The sequence below is a fragment of the Emys orbicularis genome, chromosome 17 (assembly GCF_028017835.1).
Source record: "Emys orbicularis isolate rEmyOrb1 chromosome 17, rEmyOrb1.hap1, whole genome shotgun sequence".
In the NCBI taxonomy this organism is placed as follows: domain Eukaryota; kingdom Metazoa; phylum Chordata; order Testudines; family Emydidae; genus Emys; species Emys orbicularis.
Window position 1 is genome coordinate 13,293,540 of NC_088699.1, and position 16,886 is coordinate 13,310,425.

General features: G+C 44.8%; 1 protein-coding gene across 1 annotated transcript in view; it reads right to left on the minus strand.

Moving 5' to 3' along the window:
• Positions 1 to 16,886, minus strand: part of RABGEF1 (RAB guanine nucleotide exchange factor 1) — a 69,280-nt gene that overhangs the window by 32,435 nt on the left and 19,959 nt on the right. The window contains exons 7-8 of the mRNA XM_065418513.1: positions 16,021 to 16,187; positions 200 to 381 (exon numbers count right to left, since the gene is read on the minus strand). Coding sequence (XP_065274585.1) covers positions 200 to 381; positions 16,021 to 16,187 — 349 coding nt within the window. The remainder of the gene's footprint in view (positions 1 to 199; positions 382 to 16,020; positions 16,188 to 16,886) is intronic.

The window sequence follows — 16,886 nt, forward strand, 5'->3', positions numbered from 1 at the left end:
CCCGCTCTCCCCCACCCCAGGGGCTGGGAAGGCCCCGCGCCGCCACGCTCGCCCCGCCCGGGAGCCCGAGCCCGAGCCCGGCCCCGCCGCGGGGGGCTGCCCCACCTCCCCCACGCCCCGCCAGGCAGGGGCCGCCGCTCCCTCTCGCAGGGGGCAGGAGCTGGGGACCCTCCGGGACGCAACTCCCCTCCCCGCTCACCGGCTCTCCAGGGCGGCGGCGGCGTCTCAGCCCCGCTCCAGCTGCGCCGCCTGCGAACACGACGCTCCTCCCCTCAGGCCGGTTCGGCAGGGCCCCGGCCCCTGCGTCAGCGCGCGTGCGTGCAGCGGCGTCACTTCCGGGTAGCTCCGGCAGGGCGGGGCCTGAGCGAGGCAGGGGCAGGGCTAAGGAGAGTGGGCGGGGGGTGAGGGAGAGGGAATAGGGGCAATGGGGGAGTAGGCCCTGTCCCCATGCTGGAGCTGCAGGAGTGGCCCTGCTTGCACAGCTGTGGCATTGGCAGGGGGCTGTTGCAGCCAGCAGGGCCTGGGGCTGCCTAGATCAGCGGTTCTCGCCCTTCATGGCACCACAACCCCCCTTCTGACAACACAATTACGACATGACCCTGTGTGGGGGTAGAGGGGACTAGAGCCTGAGACCCGCTGCCCCAGGTGGGGGTGGAGCTCAGGCTTCAGCCCCAGGTCCCAGCCATTCAATACTGACCCTGTGACCCCATTAAAATGGGGTTGCGACCCACTTTGGGGTCCTGAAGTACAGTTTGAGTCCTATTGTGATAAGCATGTTGTTGTCAAGGATGAGGCTGTTACTCAGGTCTTACTGCTTCAGGGGGCACAGGGTGGTCTCCAGCTGCCCCAAGGAGTTGCTGTATCACACCAAATGTCACCATAGGGTGATGCATTTGTCCCCTCCTAAGAGCTCCAACAATCCTCAGAGACATTTCATTGACATGCCAGACATGGAGATAGTTTCACTAAAATCTGTCATAGTCCTTAAAATAAGGAACGGTGGCAAATGCGCTAATGAAGAGGACTGCCACACTATCTCATCCAGGCTATAAAAGAGGATGTTGGTTGCTGCTTCTTTCCGAGCTGCAACGTGTCGACATAAACACTCACGTTACAAATATCAGATTTACCAGAGTGAGAGCGTTATTACATTGCTTTTAAAGTCTGAGGTCAGTCATTACTGTTTTTGCCGCACATACTATACCAGGACAGAAAAAAAAGGGCTGTAACAGTCTGTAAGATTGTTATTGTAATTATGAAGAATGTTCACATGCAATTTGAACCTAGGATTATTTTCTATAGTATAGTCAGTCATTTAAACTACACCTCTACCTCGATATAACGCTGTCCTCAGGAGCCAAAAGATCTTACCCCGTTATAGGTGAAACCGCGTTATATCGAACTTGCTTTGATCCACCGGAGTGCGCAGCCCCACCCCCCTGGAGCACTGCTTCACTGCGTTATATCCACATTCGTGTTATACCGGGTCGCGTTGTATCAAGGTAGCGGTGTATTAAAAGCAGAAGCCCACCAGTTAAGGAGTGTATAGTACAGGGGTTCTCAAACTGGGTGTTGGGACCCCTCAGCAGGGCCGGCTTTAGCAAGCGCGGGGCACGATTCCTGGGGGCGGGGCTTGCAGCAAGCCCCGCCCCCAGGAATCGAGCCGCGCTCCGGCCGGGGTTGCCGGGCTTGGGTCCGACCCGGAGCCGCGCCGGGCCGGGGCCAACCCGAGCCGCGGGGGCCGGGCCGGGCCAGGGCCGACCCGAGGGAACCGGGCCGGAGCCGACCCGAGCCGCGGGGGCCGGGCCGGGGCCGACCCGAGCCGCGGGGACCGGGCCGGGCCGGAGCCGGGCCGCAGGGGCCGCGCTGGGCCGGAGCCGCGCCGGACCCGAGCCACGCCGCGGGGGCCGGGCCGGACCCAAGCCACGCCGGGCCAGAGCCGCTGGGGCCTGCGGGAACGGGCCGCGCCTCCCCGGAGCCCTTCTCGCGCCCCCACCACGCTAGCTTACCTGGTGCTGCCTGCCCGCCCCTTGCTCCTTTTCAGACTTCCCGCGAATCAGGGAGGGGGCGGAGCGTTCAGGGGAGGGGAGGAGGGGGAAGTGAGCTGAGGGCGGGGTGAAGAGCTGCAGCGCGGGGCCCTCGCAGCGCGGGGCCCAATTCAGCCGAATCGACTGAATCGGCTTAAAGCCGGCCCTGCCCCTCAGGGGGTCATAAGGCTATTACATGGGGGTTGCGCGCTGATAGCCTCCACCCCAAGCCCCACTTTGCCTCCAGCATTTATAATGGTGTTAAATATATAAAAACATGTTTTTAATTTATAAGGGGCGGGGGGTCTCACTCAGAGGCTTGCTATGTGAAAGGGGTCACCAGTAAAAAAGTTTGAGAACCACTGGTATAGTAGAACCTCAGAGTTACGAACACCTCAGGAATGGAGGTTGTTCCTCTCTCTGAAATGTTCATAACTCTGAACAAAACATTATGGTTGTTCTTTCAAATGTTTACAACTGAACATTAACTTAATACAGCGTTGAAACTTTGCTATGCAGAAGAAAAATGCTGCTCGCTCTTTTTTTTTTTGTAGTTTATGTTTAACACAGGGCTGTATTGTATTTGCTTTTTTTTTTTTTTTTTTTGGCTCTGCTGCTGCCTGATTGCATATTTCCAGTTCCAAATGATGTGTGTGGTTGACTGGTCAGTTCATAACTCTGGTATTCATAACTCAGAGGTTCTACTGTATAAAAATGTTCAAGACAAATGGACATAAAATGTGACAATTGCTAATAGATTTAAGCCTTGCAGAGCTTATTAAAGAAAAATACTCAAATAATATTTTACAATATTAAGTGAAAGAAATGGATGCTAAAAGTACAATATGTTCTGTTGCTCCACAAAGAAGCCAAAATTAAAACCCACACGGATATCAGAATCTTGACAATATAATTCACAAAGCTGAGTTCCTAGTCTCTCTACTTTTCAACTATCTGCAAAACCAAGTAAGTGATGAGAAAAAAAATCATGAAAGTAGTAGCTTCAATTGATGCAAGATTTGTTTCTTTAACATGTATTAAGTTTTCTCTCTTTCCTACGGGATAAGGTGTCCCCCTTATGAAAGCCATGCGCATAGCTGGGGCTAATCAACCTCCTTGCTGACCATCTCAACAGACATGAATGGACCCTGGAGCCAGAATTACTTCCCTCATCCAACATTTAATAGTGATTGCTCCAGGTAAAGGCTGCCTGTTTGGTACCTGTTCTTTGGATAAATGTGCTTCAGTCTCCAAAGCTGTCACACTTTTCACTAGTACCAAATTCTCTCTCTCTCTCTCACACACACATATACAAATTATTACTTTCATTAAAAGAATATTCATTTTTGACATAAGTAACTTACTCCAACAGCTGCAGAAGGGTATGCTGCACTGCAGCTTGGGTGGACTGTCCCAAGAGCTTTCAGTCTAAAGGCACAAGTGGATGAAATACAGTACAGAACGAACACACAGATATTGAAAGGGTATTACTGTCTTTCACACTGCTGGTCATTTTGTAAGAGAAAGATCCCATCATGGGCCACCTTCCTCTCCCACCAACCCAGTACCACAATGTAGGATTCTCAAAATGTTTCATTCTACAGGTCAGCATGAAAGACCCCAGAAGACCATGTTCTGAGAACAGCTGTTACACATGGAAGCTTCAGGGAACAGATTTGTTTGTTTGTTCGTTTTTAAAAAAGGATTTCTGAACTAAGGGGAAATTTCTCCAAGGGTCACATGAAAGAACGCAGAAGTGGGTGTCACAGACAAAGGGAGGGGAGATGGAGAAAATGAATGCAGACAAGGAGACGCTTGACTCATGCAGAGGAGAGAGAAAAGCCTCTGCAGATTCAAGTAAGAAAAGACATGGTCAGGGAAGTGGGAAAGGATGATCCTGGCAGCTGCATGGTAAATGGCCTGTTGCTGGGATAACAACACTGAGGTGACACCAGGCTTGTGTCTGACTTGTAATGTGGTAATGTCAAGAGACTTACCTCTCACTATTCTACATGTGTTAGGTATGAACTAGGGAAGAGATCCACACTCCTCTGAGCTTTGCTCCTGCAGAGAGGTCAAATTCTCATTTTTCTCTTTCCAAAACCATCAGAAATGGCATCCCTGCTCCTCTTATAGTCTACAACTGGCCTTACTCCCACAGCTGCTTAGCCTTTAAATCAGAACATTGGCATTTTCCAGATCTGGCAGCCAGATGACTGCTTAGGAGGCATGTTTTATTTATGGTGCTTGCCTCAGGGAGAAAAATAGTTAAGATGACTTCTATTCAAACAAAAACACAGCTTACTCCCTCCCTCCCCAACTGCCTTCCATTGACATAGGCTCTAACTTTCACCTTTGGGTCTGAAACTTTCCAGCTCTCGCCACAGACGTGAGGGGTGGTTGTTGGGTTGGTTGTGCCTGGGGTGTGGGTTTTTTGGTAAATTCTGGTGAAATGAATTGAGCTGCATTTGAATTATTGAGCACATGCAGCTCAGCAACTGCCATTAAGCTTCTTGCTCCTCATTTTAGCATCGTCTAGCTTGTGGCCAGAGCTGCCTGAACAAGTGGCTAGGTAGGAAAGGAACTAGCAAACTGACCATTTGAATGATGTGGGGGGAGGGATTTGTAAATGTCTAATTGAAACAAGGGCAAAATCTTTCCACCACAAAGTGAGACTGTAAACACTGCATTAATCCTTCTAGTGGGAATCTCCACCACCTAAGTAAGTTTGAATGGGTAGTATGGTGTCTTACTTCTCACCCCAATCAATTATCTGTTACACAGAAGACCTAGGGTCCATCCACTCCCACTCGATAAGATGGGGAAGGAGGCACTGCAATAACAGAGCAAGGGAAGCATCTCTCATGCACAACAGCCCCAACATGGACATACCAAAGAGAGGAAGGCAGACCATTGATGTAAATGAGTCACCATGCTCAACAATATTTCAGGAGGTACTGAAAAGTGGGGCAGAGTTCCCAGGCTATGACTTCAGCCACTGATTTTTTTTTTTTAAGGTACCAGAGCTCAAGCCAAACACGTACTCAGAAAGAAGACAACAGGAGCAGCATTGGACCCATTAAGTCAAATAAAACCTTTCTTATCCTATTAATGCCTTTAATGTTTTAGTTAGTGTGTGGCAAGGCCATTTCTATCTCTACTGTAGATAAAACCCAATAGATTAATTCTTTCTTCAAAACTTTCTGAAATCAGATTTTGGTTGAGAGGCTTTTGTGCTCATCTATATTTGTTCAGATTATAAAAAGACAAGTTAATATATTTTATTTCACAACACAGACTATACATAATTTTTCTTTTACACATATTAAATGAAATACATAGATTACATAGTTTACATGGAATTGAAAAGTAATACATAATAAGACACAGTAAGTGATACAGTATCCACAATATTAAATTAACATTATTCACAAACTTATTTAAAATGTAAAAACAACCCCACACATTTGCAGACACTGAATATCTCCAATTTCCAATCAGTATCTAGGATTGGTTTTTCAAAGGCATTCAGGATTATAATGCACAGAGACAACATCTTGCTGACAAAATGTAAAACATGACAAAATAAAAATCCTCTTATAAAAGTCCCACTGACGCACTATCTGTAAACTCATACTAAACCTGTGAAAGTAAAATGACCAAAAATTCTTGTCCTGGAAAGTAACATCCACCTGAAGATCTGTATAAAATAAATAAATATAATTCCCAGATCAGACTCAGCTTATCCACAGAAAGAAAAATGAAACAACCTTGAGGGTTTGTTTTTAAAAATTTTAAACAATTAAAAATGTAAAACCATCTTTGATCTCCTCTATAGCGCAAGGGACAAGCCAAAAAGCATTACAAAAATGTATTCTTTTTTGAAGCTGTAAGTAACCATATAGATCAACATAACTACAAGGTTCAGTACTGCCAGTGATTACTTAAACCAGCTGTGTCCAAAGTGTCCCGGGCGCTAGCTCACAGAGGCTCTGGATGTGTTGGGAGAACTTCATGCTATATTCTGTGCTTTGTATCATTGCCCTTTCTGGCTGGTGAGCAGTTGTATGACCCAGTACTTCTGCACTGAGCTTTGCCACCCAGGAAGCACAAGGATCCCAAGCACAGGATATGGCATGAAGTTCTTCCAACACATCCACAGACTCTAAGTGACCTTGGCTGAAACTCAAGCAGGGGAAACCTTGAGTCCAAATCTGATCCATTTTACCCCCAAAATGACCTGCATTACCTTACAACGGAAGGGACTCATATTGGCAACCAGGTGCAGACAACCCAGATTAGCCAAGCTATCCACCACCAGGAACTGATCCACCAACAGACTTTACAGATGCTATGATGGAGATAAACATTTCTTTGCCTCCTGCACTACCACAGCATGAGAATTCAAGAAATCTGTATGATGCAAACTATCAGCTTTGGCATGAGACTTTCACCACCAGCGCATCTGTCTTCCTTATCATGTCATTTCCCCCAGGTCATCCATAAGCCAGGGTGACCTGTGAAGATAAAGCTGGGGGAAGAGTGTGCCTCGTGACCACTATTGCTGGCTGAGGCCAAAAGATCACGGCCTTCCACCAGGTTTGTAGAATCAAGTCCTAATTTAAGATGAAGAACAGGAAGAGACACAGATATGATGTAGTCCTCAGGATCTGGCAAGTCCACCAGTAAGCCCCTCAGAATCCCGAAGTATGGGCATCCTTGGCCTAAATTCATTACATTCCTAAAAACAACCTGCAAGAACTATGAACTGATTGTGTAAATTGATGTTACTTTAAAAAAAATGACTAATGCTCTATAGGGTGTAAAGGGAGAGTGGTGAAACAAAGGGAGATGCAAAGGAGGAGGGGAGCAACAGAAATAAGACGACTCTGTTTGACTCAAGGACACCTCTTCAGTGTCTCTATAGCAACTGCCAGCTGCCAACTGATGACTTCCAGGGATTTTTTAAATGAAGGCAGTGTATTCTGGTTCTCAATATAGATGTTGAATCTCCTTCATACAAGATAAACTTCCTAAACCTAGAGCATTTAAGTAGACTATATATGTATGATGTAGAGGTTAGAACAAAGGGCAGGGAACAAGGAAGAATCCAGTCACAGTCATTACCTCAATGTGTGTCCTCAGGTTAGTCACTTGATCTCCTTATGCCTCTTACAGCTGGAAAACTGGAATGGGGGAGGAGGGGAGCAGGATCTCACTGAAATCGTCATTCATAACTAGAGTGGGGAAATAAGTTATGAAATCAAAAACCCCTCCCAGTTCCATGTTTGTAATAAAAAGTGCATGCTAAAAGCACTGGGAAGGATGCATTATAGAAAAATACAGCAGAACATGGATATTCAGTCATGAAGCATAAAAATATATTGGAAACGGTAAACAAGAAAACTGGTCAATTACTGCCATGACTTTTACAAGGTATAAATCAGGATAATTTGCCCCCAAAAGTTTCAGTAAAATTTGATTTATTACTGTTTAAACACAGTAACCGTTTAAAAAAATAGATTTAAAGTACCACTAACCCTTTTGAGTTTAGCAAAGTGTCTGTGTTAAAATGGCACTAAAGCTAGCCAGGCTGTGTATTCGGTCAAATTAACGCATTCTTGGATACACAGGAGGCTTTGGCTCTTATTTTCAAGGACTTGTATTACCCAGCTCCACTATGCTGACTGCTATGTTTTGCGGTTTAATCAATCGTCATTCTAAGCAAAGGTTTGTCGAAATACATTTCAATTAGATTGCCAAGGACATGGTTAGATCCTCTTTAGGGACTCACTTATTAAGAATCAAGGAAGAGTTCCTGTAAATATAACAGACTGAACTTTGTATTTGTTGGAATGCTTTCAGGTTATGCCTATTTGTCTAAATTGAAAAAAAATCATACAAGCTAAAGCAAACCTCCCTGCAAGAATCCAGAAACCAATTGCTGATGATCATGAAAGAGTTACATTCTTCAATGGAAGTTTTCCACACATAACATTCCTAAACAATTGCTGCACTTGGGAGCACTATAACAACTGAATAGACATGGTTACTTTATACAGGGCTATCTTGATTATCACTTCAAAAGTTTTTTTTCCTCTTACTTAATTGGCCTCTCAGAGTTGGTAAGACAACTCCCACCTGTTCATGCTCTCTGTATGTGTGTGTATATATATCTCCTCAATATATGTTCCATTCTATGCATCCGAAGAAGTGGGATGTAGCCCACGAAAGCTTATGCTCAAATAAATTTGTTAGTTTCTAAGGTGCCACAAGTACTCCTGTTCTTTTTGCAGATACAGACTAACACAGCTGCTACTCTGAAACCTGTCATTATACAGGAGTGTTTGTGTCTCCAAGTTTTACCCCTTTAATCTCAAACTCTTCTTTCTGTATAGGTTCCAGAAATTAAATCCCCTCCCCCATAAGTTTCTCCCCTAACACAGGAGAGACATGCTCTAAAAAAGCATTCCCCTGGCAAATGTTCACAATCATTTTCATGGATTAGCATTAATCCAATTAGTTCCAAATATCCACAAGCTCGTCTGTTCCACTCATCTGAATCTTTCGAGACTCCAGAATGGATGATTAGTTGAACTATATTTTACAATTGACCAAATAGGAAATACTTTAAGTGTCTGTACCAGCCAAACACACATACATTAGGATACAGAATGTTCAGTTTCTGAAGCATATCTTGGCTAACTATGTTCAAGAGGAACATTATTACTGAAAAAAGTCAGTGATCAAGATTTCAAATAATGCTGACATACACAAGCTTTTTAAATACATTAGGGATAGTCTAGTGGTTTGAGCACAAGGATGGGGAACCAGGATCTCCTGCATGCTCACCCCAGCTCAAACACTATCTGTGGACTTGGACAAGTCATTTAATCTCTCTGACTCAGTTGCCTTATCTGTAAAATAGAAAGGCTAGCTAGTGACTTGAAACGGCTATTGTGAGAATTCAGTTGTCAATATTTGTAAACTGCTTTGAAGATTAAACATACCACTCAGGGCTACGTATTTTAATTATTTTACATGCACAATTCCCACTGACAGTAACAGGAGTACTGCATGTGTAGAGAGAAGAGACCTCGAAATGTCCATACCTGGGCTCTAAGAACTACATATTTAAAAAGTCACCATAGCACATTTGATTATGATCCAGGAAAGCACTTAAACACATTCTTAATGTCAAACATATCCCATCAAAATCTATGGGCTTGTTTGCTGGATTGGGGCCTACATGAATTCCATTTTAGACACATTTATCCCCTTTTGAATTACACTGCAAATGTAAATTGATACTTCTTCTCATTTTCAATGATTCATCTAAATAATTATAGAAAAGACCTAGTATATAATAACTGTGTTAAATAAAAGATGTTTCAGAAAGGTAATAAATCTAGAAATACAAAATTACGGTCAATGCGCCATTCTTCATTTATGCCCTCAAACAAATGCACACACCATTTACTGTGGATTTTTGTGCAGCTCAATTTAGATACATTAAAATATCTCACACACACAACACTGATGCTGGCTATGTGGAGGGCTTTAAGGTTCATAGGTGTCCCGTGTGGAAAAAACTAATTATAAACCTCCTCCCTGAGTTTCTGGCAAGAGCGTCCCGAAGCTCCTGCGCTAGTCTCCGCTCCAGTGAGTGCTTGAAGCTGGGAAAGCCAAAGTAAGAAAAGATGCCTACAGCTTTCAGGTTAAAGAATTAATTCTTTGTTGTTACTAGATTGTATAGTATTTCTCTGATAGACTCCCTACATCTCTACACAGTCTGTCAGGGGACTCCAGGACATTTTTGCTGTACAAATGTGAATCTTATTGCTTCTACCGTTGGCAATACTTTTTTTAAAAAGTTACATGCTATGTTGAATGTAAAGAACAGATCAGGAATTAAGGGTTAGGTTTCAAAACAGTTTGCAAAAACAAATCAAGGGTCTCAATGGAAAAACAGGAACAGGGAAGGGCGGAGGGAAAGAAGTAAACTGTGCCAGTGGCTGTTAGCCAGTCTGCATCATCAGTCAACAAAGATGCTAGCACCTTCCCAGGGGAACAAAATCTCTGCACCCATGAGATAAAGTGTATAATTTTTGTCCCAACAAATTCCAACCATTAATTGCCACCTATTTTAATCCACTATTTAGCTGCCTGTACAGGTAACGTGTTCCGCACTGTATCACAGCCATGCGACCCTCATGTAGTATTGTGGTATGTAGGCAAAAAGGGCCATTATGCGCAGCACAAGGAAGGCTCTGCCTCATTCTGTTACATTCTTTGGTCCTACAAATCTCTAGTTACCATTCAAGAAACAACTGTCAACTTGTCGGGATACTAAAACGTACCTTCCTTAAAGTAAAATAAACCTCATCCCATTCCCGGTGGGTGCCTTTTATAGATATACAATTTTAAAATTTAACACTTGGCGTTTTTCCATATTAAGCTCTCAAAGTGCGTCACAAAGATGAGGAGGTATCATTATTCCCTTTTTACAGATGGGAAACTGAAGCACGAAGAGGTTAAGCAACTTGCCCAAGGCCACACAAGAAGTTAGCTGGAAAACCGATAATAGGATCCAGGTCTCTCTTTGCTCTGTTCAAACCATTGGTCAATGCATATACAGAGGTTTTTAAGAGACTAATACTTTTAATGCAAATATTTGGGCATGCAGCAACCTAAAAAATAATTAAACAGAACTCGGTTCTTAATTTCTCTCCCCCAAATCATCACAATTAACAGAGATTTCACTGTAATCTAGGTTTTGCAATTTGCACAATGAAAACATTTGGAATTTGTATACAAAATATTCCACTCACTATTAGCAGGTTCCCTTCGGCATCACTGGAGAACCAAAAAATGATAGGCCTCCTCTCCAAAGATGCTGCGAAAGATGCACCATACTTTTAGGTACGTCCATTTTGGGCTAAACAGGCTGCACTTACTGTTCCTTTGACAACAGGCAGGGCAGCATGACTTTCATAACAAAACTATGTTGATGACATGAAACAACCACATGATCCGTTTATCAGAATGGAACGGAGGCCCTGATATTTATCCAGATAAGCGACAGATTCTGCACAGAAAAGAGACCTTACAAGTGCTCAGATACTACAGTGACAGCGTGGTATAAATACTTTTAGGGTGTGTCTACACTTTAATGCTGCAGCTGCACTGCTATAGCACTTCAGTGTAGACACTACTACCTACACCGATGGCGTAGGTAATCCACCTCCCCAAGAGGCAGTAGCTAGGTCAATAGAAGAATTCTTCTACCGCTGTCTACACTGGGGTTAGGTTAGTATGTTTCTCAGCTATGTTTCTCAGGGTGTGTGGATTTTTCATGCCCCGAGAGATGTAGCTATACAGATATAAGTTCCTAGTGTAGACCAGCCTTTGGACTAGGCAGAGATAGAGAAATAGGCAGATAGGAGGAGAGATCTGCACGGACATAACTGAATAGAGATAGGGTGTTTGACTAAGGGCTTGTCTACACAGGGACATCCAGGAAAATTAATCTGAGTTAGTTAAAAGTGTGAATATGAAGTGGAGTAGTTAAACCGAATTAAAACCCTGCGAGAACTTCTTCATTCAAAATAGCAATGGCCTTAATTCAGTTTGGAAGTGAACTAAGATAAAGTGGCCTTAATTCAGTTTAATTCTGAATAACAGCACCCACAAAGAGATTTAATGAAGTTTAACTAATCCACTTTAAAGTCACACCTTTAATTATCTGGATTAATTTTCTTGGATGTGCCTGGGTATATAAGCCCTAAGAGAGGTTCTAAGGTCACTGAAAAAAATCTAATGTTATGCAGATGTTTGGAGTCATTCTACAACTATACAGCATTCATTAAGTATATATGAGGGTTAACAGATCAGTGTTTTGTTTTGTTTTTTTCCAAATTTAGAACTTGCAAAATGTGATGGTATACGCCAAGAAAAGTTAAGTCAATAAAGTTATTTAAAGCAGTTACGGAGTATACTCCCCTGACATCCTCCTGCACAATTCTTCTCAGTTTCTGTCAAAAAATGAACACGTATTAGGCAGTAACAATATCTAAATCACGGTAAAATATTTTGTTTAGAACAAGTCCAGCCAATAGCAATATTAACTCTCACAAATTAAATCACAAGACACAGAAAGTATGCTCATAATGAAAGCACAATGGCTCTTATGTCTGGGGTTTTCTTTAAACTGGATTTAAAGTTTTCAATATCTGGTAGAGCATGTGGTAATTAAGGGCTTTAATTAAGATACAAATGATACAAGAACAAGATTTTCTTCCTCCTGTCCATTTCTTTTTAATAAAGCGAACCAGAATAAGTTGCCATATAATCTACTGGCACAAATGTTAGTGCCAGAATATTACCACGAGATAAACATGATCAGAAAGAACATAGTCCCCATTGTAGCTTCTCTTGGGAAATTTCTAAAATGTGATCATATCACAGTCAAGCCCAAAGGTATGCTTTTAATCACTGCAGCTGAGATTCCCATTTCTGTCAACAATGCTGAAAAGTCAGACCAGAGCAATGTCCCATTTATACAAAGACATGAGAATTGGGCAAGCACCACTGAACTACCCAGAAAAACCAATCTTATTTTAACTTAGTCATTAAATAAAGCGTTTCTCCTAACAAGAATCTTGGGCTCATAAATTTCAGGTTTTGGATCTGAAGGAGGCTGTTTAGTAGAAAGTTCAGTCTGTGGCTTAAGGATCCCTTCCCCTACAAAGAAACCAAAGTTGAGGAGCCAGCTGATAAGTGAAGGACTCATTCAAGTCTTCACTCAACTTAGGGCTTGTCTACACGACAACATTTAAGTCAACTTTATCTAATTCGACCTGGAGCCTCCGAATTAATTAAGTCGATTGTGCGTGGCCACACCATGCTCATTGTCTCAATGGAATGCGTCCTCACTAGCAGTGCCTGCATCGATGCACAAAGCTGTGCATTGTGGGTAGCTACCCCAAAGTGCAACTTGCCGCAGTGTGTTTTGGGAAGTTTGTGCAATGCCTCATGGGAGCAAAACGTTGCAAGGGAGAATGGGAACATTGCGTTGGCATCCCATGATGCACCGTCCTCCCTCCCTGATATCAACGGCAAACCACCCAGTGGTTTTCGTGCCTTAAAACTGCCGCACATACGCCATAACCCCAGAAGCATGGAGCCTGCTCAGTTGTGCACTCTTGCTGTGAGCATCTCAAACACCTCACGCCTTCTCCTGCAGTATTTCCAGAGCTGAAGTAGAGTTCGCCACACGGAACATAGCAATGTCCTGCAAGCAGCCCTGCTGCAAGCCATTGGGGGGAAAAGCAAACAAACAATTCACAGTTGCTGCTGGCAGTCACAGAGCAGCTGCACGCTGTTGAGAGCCGTTTCTGGTCCCGTGAAACAAGCACTGACTGGTGGGACTGCATCGTTTTGCAGGTATGGGATGACGAGCAGTGGCTGCAGAACTTTCGAATGTGGAAGGCCACCTTCCAGGAACTTTGTGCAGAGCTTTCCCCTTCTCTGCAGTTCAGCAACACAAAAATGAGAGCTGCTCTGACAGTGGAGAAGCAAGTGGTGATCGCTATTTGGAAGCTTGCAATGCCAGACAGTTACCAGTCAGTGGGGAATCAATTTGGAGTAGGTAAAATCAACCGTGGGAGCTGCTGTGCTCCAAGTGTGCAGGGCCATTAATCGACTTCTGCTACAAAAGGTAGTGAGTCTGGGAAATGTGCAGGACATAGTGGATGGTTTTGCGGCAATGGGGTTCCCTAACTGCGGTAGGGCGATAGATGGCACGCATATCCCCATCTTGGCACCAGACCACCCTGCCAAAAAGAGTACATAAATCGATGTTGAGCTGCCTATAGTTATCCTGGGGGACCCAGCCTACCCCTTGCTTCCATGGCTCATGAAGCCATATACCGGCCGTCTGGACAGCAATAAGAAACGGTTCAGCTATAGGCTCAGCCAGTGCAGAATGATGGTTGAATGTGCCTTTGGTAGTTTGAAAGGGTGCTGGAGAAGTTTACTAACAAGGTTGGACCTTAGTGAAGAGAACATCCCCATGGTTATAGCTGCCTGCTGTGTGCTCCATACCTGTGGGGAAAAAAAGGGGGGAAATTTTCTGCAGGGGTGGGCAGTTGAGGCAGATCGCATGGCAGCCATTTTTGAGCAGCCAGACACCAGGGCAATAAGAAGAGCACAGCAAGGGGCGCTGCGTATCCACGAGGCTTTGAAAAGCTGTTTCAATAATGAGTCACAGTAACATGAGCTGCTTGTCTGCATTGTGCTTTCCCAAACCTTCACTTGGCTTGTATCACTGTCCCTGTAAAGCCAACCCCCCACCCAAGCCCACTGCTCCTAATCAATAAAGAACATTTGTTTCTTGAATCCATTTATGTACATTATTTAACAACCATAAGTAAAGAGGGAAAACAGACAAAAAAATTAGCCTTGGGGAAAAGGGGTTGTAAAGTTGGAACAGGAGAAACATTTCTAGCTGTGTAACATAACACCGCATTCTAGACTATCAAAGGTCTGTGAATGGACACCTTCTGTTCCTTGTACCCTCCTCCCGAGATAATTGAAAGGAATAATGGACTTTTCTCCCAAGCCTCAGGGAACGCTTTGGGGAGGGTGATTCTGTGCCAGGCGATGCTGGCTGGCTGTCCACCAGGGTCTGCAGAGGGACTCTACCCTCCTGCTTCTGTTCCTGCAGGTCAACCAGATGCCTCAACATGCCTGCTTGGTCATAATCCGAAGCATCTCATCCTGTGCCGCACACTCTTGCTCAGTGGAAGCTTTCCTGCTCTCCATGTCCATGTCTAACTTCTCGGACAGTGAAATCCTCCAGCCTCTCAGCTCTGTGTCAGCTGTCCCAGAGGCGTTCATTATCTCAGTGAACATGTCCTCCCGTGTTCTCTTTCGCCTTCTTCTAATCAGTGAAAGTCTGCTTTCAGGTGTTGATGACGTGCCAAAGGACACATTTTCAGCTGGGGGTCAGTCATGGGAAAAAAGAAAGGAGCCACTGTACATGCATAAAATGTTTCCATAGCAAGGCCGTTTTCATTAAAACAAAACAAAACAAAAAAACACCCTTATTACACTAGGTGCAAGCCATAACAATCAGAATCCGTAACCATTCACTGCACCGTTTTGCTGTTCCAGCCATGGTGAATAGCTTCCCCTCTACCCCCCAGTCATGGGTGACTGCACTTTTAATGAAGTTTATGGCAGGCTCATGTCGGGAGCAGAGCTAGCTAGTCAAACAATGGCCCTTCCCCATAGCACCACGGAAAGCTGTTTACAAACAGGGCGGGGGAAGGGGGGGGTGCGTTTTCACTCTCAAATTGCAGAATCTCACATGTGGGGCCCCAGTCCCCTAACAGCCACTTAAACTACTTGCCAGCCCATGCCGAGCACAGTAAAGGCACCTTAGCAGCCACGTGGTTTGGCGATCCGGAATGTGGGGTGGGGGAGAAGGTCTACATGCTCTTTTTTTCTTGTAAGAGCACTTTTAATGAGAACTTCCCCCATTTCCCCTAGGCGACCCTATGTGATATCAGTCTCCTGAGGGTAACAGAGGCGGAAAGGAAGTAGATGCTGCAAGTGTCTAGGTATAGACCTGGTCCTTATGCTGCTATGCTGTGTACCACAATGATGCTAGCAGAATTCATTCAGGAGTTGCGTGGGAAAGTGTCCTATCATGGTGGAAGAAATAAGACTGCGCTGCCCAGAAACCTTCTGCAAAGGATTGCAGAGTACCTCCATGAAAGTTTTCTAGAGATATCCATGGAGGATTCCCGGACTATCCCAGTCCACATAAAAAGTAGTTTCCGGGGGCCACCCTCTGCATAGCTGGAGCAGCCTCTTGTAAGCAAAGAACCACAGCACCTCGTTTTTTCTTCACAGTAAACATGCAATACCACCGAATGTGTGCACCTGCTAAAGTTTAACTGAACTTTGACTGTAACTGTATACTCACCAGAGGTGCCTTCCCCGGCATCACAGTTGGCCACTGTGATGTCCTGTGACCTACAGGGCTCCAGGGTTAAAAGTATTTTCTGGCTCTCGGGGAGAATGGATCCACCGCTCACCTGTCTCCCATTCTCCTCCTCTTCCTCATCCACCATATCGTCCTCCTTGTTGTCCCTAGACTCACACACCTGTGAGGTGTCCACGTTGCTTGTGGGGTGTCCACGTTCCTTGTGGGGGTACTGGTAGGGTCACCCCGGAGAATCCCATACAGCTCGTTGTAGAACCGGCATGTGTGGGGCTCAGCACCAGAACGACTGTTACCTCCCTTGCCTTCTGGTACTCTTGGCAAAGTTCTTTTATTTTCACATGGCACTGCTGTGTGTCCCTCATGTAGCCCTTCTCCCCCATTCCACGAGCGATCTTTGCATAGATGTCAGCGTTTCTTCTGCTGGATCGGAGCTCTGCCTGCACAGACTTCTCCCCACACAGCGATGAGATCCACCACCTCCCATGCAGACCAGGCTGGAGAGCATTGGGGGCATGTAGTCTCCATGATTAGCTGTGCTCAAGCTGGCATGCTCCCAATGCTGATCAAACAGGAAATGGGAAATCAAAAATTCCCAGGATTTTAGCAGGGGAGGGGCTGTTTCCTGTGTACCTGACTGCAGTGCAGCAGAGTTGAGAATGATCTCCAGAGCGGTCACAGATGAGCATTGTGGGACACCACCTGGAGGTCAATTAAGTCGAATTACACAACGCTGCATCTGCACTACCTTGCAGTCAACCCATGAAAATCAAATTAAGTGCTACGCCTCTCGCAGAGGTGGATTACAGAAGTCAACATTAGAGACGACTTGGTCGGTGTAAAGGACT